This window comes from Papaver somniferum, chromosome 3, assembly GCF_003573695.1.
Source record: "Papaver somniferum cultivar HN1 chromosome 3, ASM357369v1, whole genome shotgun sequence".
Taxonomy (NCBI): Eukaryota; Viridiplantae; Streptophyta; class Magnoliopsida; order Ranunculales; family Papaveraceae; genus Papaver; species Papaver somniferum.
Genome location: NC_039360.1, coordinates 27432325 through 27436910, shown reverse-complemented (window position 1 = coordinate 27436910; position 4586 = coordinate 27432325). Strand labels below are relative to the sequence as shown.

The 4586-nt window shown below is 34.9% G+C and overlaps 1 protein-coding gene across 1 annotated transcript; it reads right to left on the bottom strand.

Annotated features, from left to right (window-relative positions):
- Nucleotides 1-724: 724 nt before the first annotated feature.
- On the bottom strand, nucleotides 725-4373 carry LOC113359200. Its single transcript, XM_026602872.1, has 4 exons — nucleotides 3518-4373; nucleotides 2973-3232; nucleotides 1926-2871; nucleotides 725-1821 (listed from the first exon to the last, which is right to left on the bottom strand). The coding sequence occupies exons 1-4, from the start codon at nucleotides 4371-4373 to the stop codon at nucleotides 725-727; spliced, it is 3159 nt and encodes a 1052-aa protein (XP_026458657.1).
- Nucleotides 4374-4586: the final 213 nt, after the last annotated feature.

Here is a 4586-nt window from a genome sequence, read left to right as displayed (position 1 = left end):
AACATACAGAAGGGGAATAATGTGTAGTTTTTCAATATAACATGCGGGTTCGACTACACCTCTCAAATTCGCGATGATAAGTGTGAGGCAGACACCTACAAATAGACTGCCCACAAGACAACACGCGGTAATATCTCGGCGATTTCTATTTGGTCGAACATTTTGTGGCTCAAGAATAAGGCCGGTTCGATTTTCATCCATTGGTTTTGATTTTATGAAGTTGTGTGTGTAAAGGTGGAAGAGTTCTTCTTGTATATATAAGATATTAGTAATATCGGAGGTGAGGAAATGTATATGGGAAAATATTATTAACCAATAGGAACCATAAATTCTGAGTCTTCGTGTATCTTTCTTTCTTTTTTTATTTTTTATTTTTATTTTTTTTTCCGCTAAGAAACAAACATTTCATTCAACAAAGAAGGAAATTACAAGCTTCCACAATGTTTTCATCCCTGTCATAGCAGTTCATAAAAGGTGGAAGAGAAGACCATGAATCTTTAAGATACAATAGTCTGGCACGGCGTGCAAGCCGATCAGCCAATTTATTTTTAACACGCCTAATATAAACAAGCCTACAGACACCACTTCTAGACATAAGACTTCTACAATCAGAAAGAAGATCCCCACATCTCCATCCGGCCGAGCAACTATATCCATTTACAAAATCAACCACTTGAAGGCAGTCACTAACTAAGAGAACTTTGGACAAGTTCAATTCCTTGACTCAGGAAATCGCCAAAATTAATGCAGTAGCTTCCGCAGAAACTGCATCCTGAACTAGCCCAAAATACGAACGAGAGCATTCTATTCTTCCTGTAACATCACAAAGAATCAGACCAACTCCCATATTAAAATTTTTAAAAGAACCATCCAAGAAGAGAATATGTCTAACATCAGTTCTAGAATTTTTAACCTCCTTCCTACAAATTATCTCAGTAGGAGGAGTTATATAAGTGTTCATCATTCTTCTACTATTAAGAATGACTTTATCAAAATTAATGGAAACATTTTGAAATACCATTTCACATCTCAGCTTCCAAATGAACCACATAACAATTGACCCAATGCTAAGCCATCCCACGGGAAAAGGAGAAGGACCAATTCTAATGTCAAACCATCTAAGAAAGTAATCTTCAGGCCACAGAAAATCAGTAGAAATTAAATGTTGCAGAGATAAAGCAAACCAAATGTGAGAGACCACAGGGCAGAGAAAGAAGAGATGAAGAACTGTCTTAGAGTCATTCTTGCAGAGAGGACAAGTAGAATCTATAGAGTTATTATAAGCATGGATTGTAGAATTAACAAGCAACATGTGAGAAAACACCTTCCACATAAAATACCTAATCTTGGGGAGACAGTTAATTGACCAAACCTTTTCCCAGAAAGCAGAGTCCTCAAAAGAACAATAATCATTAGTATAAACTTTATATGCAGATCTAATAGTAAAATTTCCATCCTTAGTATGAGCCCATTTGATTTTATCTTCACAAAGTAAATTCAGACGAATGGTGCTAATTTTAACTACATATTCAGGGAAGAAAAGGTTATGCAGAAGACCAACATTCCAAGAACCTTGCTGTTGATCAATAAGTTCATATACAAAAGTGTAATTAAGGTAATTAGGATTAGTAGAAAATGGAGGAGCAGCTGAGTACGACAACCAGTTAGACGACCAGATCCTAGTTGATCTTCCATTATTTATTTTAATAACAATGTTCATTTTCAAAAAGCTAATACTTATAACTATTCCTTTCCAAATCCAAGAAGAGGAATCAGCTGCTTTATCAATTTCAAGCAGATTTTGATTCGGAAAATATTTATCTTTCAAGAAAACAGAGATTAAGTGATCTGGAACTGAGTAAGTCTCCAAGCTATTTTTGAAATAAAAACCCTATTTAGCGCAAATGAGTTTCGAATGCCCAAACCTCCACAACTTTTATATTTTCCAATGTCAAGCCAAGATCGAAAATATGCCGCTTTGCGGGGATTTTTCTTAGACCACCAGAAAGATCTTTGTATGGAATCAAATTTTGAAGTAAGCTTTTTAGCAAAAGGAAAACATGACATGTGATAAGATGCAAGGCTAGACAAAACATGCTTGGTAACAACTGTTCGACCAACAACATTCAGATTTGTTTTTTTCATGTTTCCCAATCTAGCATAGAACTTATCAGTTAAAAATTGAAAAGTTCTAGTCCTATCTCTATTGATGAATAATGGAGTCCCTAAATATTTTTCATAACTAGACAAATATTTGATCCCTAAAGTTCTGGAAAGAAGCTTGTCATGTTTATGATGCATATTTGAACTAGTAAAGAAACCTGATTTGTCGAAATTAATGGCTTTCCCTGACGCTTTGGCAAATTTATTAAGAATCTGCATGAGATTGCGAGCATAAACTATAGAAGCCTTAGAGAACAACATGTAGTCATCTGCAAAAAACAAGTGAGTAATAGAAGGACTATTTTTCCTAATTCTGAAACCATGAATCTTGTTATCAGATTCCGCTTTAAGCAGAATTTGAGAAAGAATATCCATGCAAAGAATGAATATATAAGGGTAAAGACAATCCCCCTGACGAATACTTCTAGAAGGAGCAAAAGACTCACCCGGAGAACCTTTGATAAGGACAGAAAAAGAAACCGAGCTAATACGTTGGAAGATAATCTGAGACCAGTCCTCAGAAAAGCCAAGTTTCCTAAAAACTTCTATAGTAAAAACCCATTCTAATCTGTCGAAAGCTTTCGACAGATCAAGCTTAATAACCATATATCCTTTCTTAGCCCTCTTTTTTATTCTTTTAAAGGAGTGCAAGATTTCATGACTGATAATGATGTTATCTTGTATCTGCCTATTAGAAACAAAAGCCGACTGGATTTGAGCCGGTTAGTTAAGATCTTCGAAATAATTTTATAAACAGAGTTGGCTAAACTAATGGGTCTATAATCATTCACAGTCGAAGGATTATTTACCTTAGCATTGAGAGCACTGAAAGTGTAATTTAACTTACGCAACAAAAACTTAGTTTTAAAGAAACTTTGAATATGATCAATCACCTGAAGAGACATTATGTCCCAGTTATCACGAAAAAACCCTGTCGGAAAACCGTCCGGACCAGGAGATTTCCAGGGCTCCATATCCTTGATAGTAGCATAAATTTCTTCCGTAGTTGGTATAGCCACAAGAGAGAGATTTACCTCATCAGAGACAATAGGCTTCACATCTTTGAGAACTTCATGAATATTAGTAAGACAAGGATTTGAAGACTGAAAAACCTTTTTGAAAAAACTTTCAAAATGCGAAACTACTTGTTCTCTGGACTCTAACCAATTGCCTTGCTCATCCCGAACTGTATGTATAGTATTATACATATTTCTGAGCTTGACAGTGTTATGAAATAACTGGGTGTTCTTGTCATAATGGAAAAAATAGTTAATTCTCGACTTTTGCTTATAAAAAGCATTTTCAATTTCATACTAGAAGTCAAGCTGTTTAGAGTAATTTAATATCAAATTACCTAGAGCTAGATTATGTGGCATGGGTTGAAGCTTTTCAATTTCAGAGTTCAGCTTATGAATAGTCTTCTTAATGTGACCAAAAGAGTTGTCATTCCAATACTGGAGGTCATCTTTGATATTTGAGAGTTTAACCGCCATAACAAAACTACGCGAACCTTTAGCTCTCTTGGACCAAGCATTCGACAAAACATCTTTAAATTCAGGGCTCAGCTTCCAGCATTTGAAAATTTTGTATGGAATATAAAGATTTTTCTCCAAATGGAAACAATTCACAAGGATAGGGCTGTGATCCGAATAAATTCTACCTAGATTCGTTACCCTAGTCTGAGGAAGCAAAGAAACCCACTTATCATTCATAAACCCTCTATCAAGTTTTTCAAAAATCAATTCCTTCGTGTTTCTGAATCTTCTATTACACCAGGTAAAATGATTCCCAAAGGAGAAAATTTCATTAAGATTAAGATCAGACATTTTGGCTCTAATGAAATCTGGAACTAAAGAGTTAGGAGCAATACCTCCTTGTTTTTCAGAAACATGCATAATAAAGTTGAAATCTCCTAACAACATCCAGGGACGGTTAATATCATCAGTAATGCTACTTAAAACATTCCATTGAGCTCGCATACCAGAAATATTCAACGACCCATATACAAAAGAGATCAAACAATTCTTAATTCTTGGAGTGACGTCATAGACTATATGGATCATATTAAGAGATGAACTAATAACTTGAACATTTGATTTCTCAATGTAACCGAAAGATAACCCTCCTGATTTTCCCACCGGAGGAACAAAATACCAAGAGTCAAAAGGCAAGTGATGACAATATTTTTTCACATTTTCACTATCAACCATGGTTTCAATCAAGCAAATACCATCAAATCTATATTTCCTATAGAGACTCAGAATATGTAGCCACTTCCTATCAGAGCAACAACCATTCATGTTCCAGCTTAAGAACTTCATGATTAAGAAATAGACAAACAAAACACAGAGATATTTAGATAATAACAAAAATCGGATAAAAAACAACCAAAGTGCTAAAAACAGGTGAAGCAAATAGCAAAA

What these genes read in the sequence shown, in the direction of transcription:
- LOC113359200 (XM_026602872.1), bottom strand. Translation starts at nt 4,373, where the DNA reads ATGGTTGATAGTGAAAATGTGAAAAAATATTGTCATCACTTGCCTTTT. An exon ending in TCAGTGCTCTCAATGCTAAG is followed by an intron (nt 2,872 to 2,972) that starts GTAAATAATCCT and finishes GCTCAAATCCAG; the next exon opens with TCGGCTTTTGTTTCTAATAG. An exon ending in AAAATATAAAAGTTGTGGAG is followed by an intron (nt 1,822 to 1,925) that starts GTTTGGGCATTC and finishes TTTTCTTGAAAG; the next exon opens with ATAAATATTTTCCGAATCAA.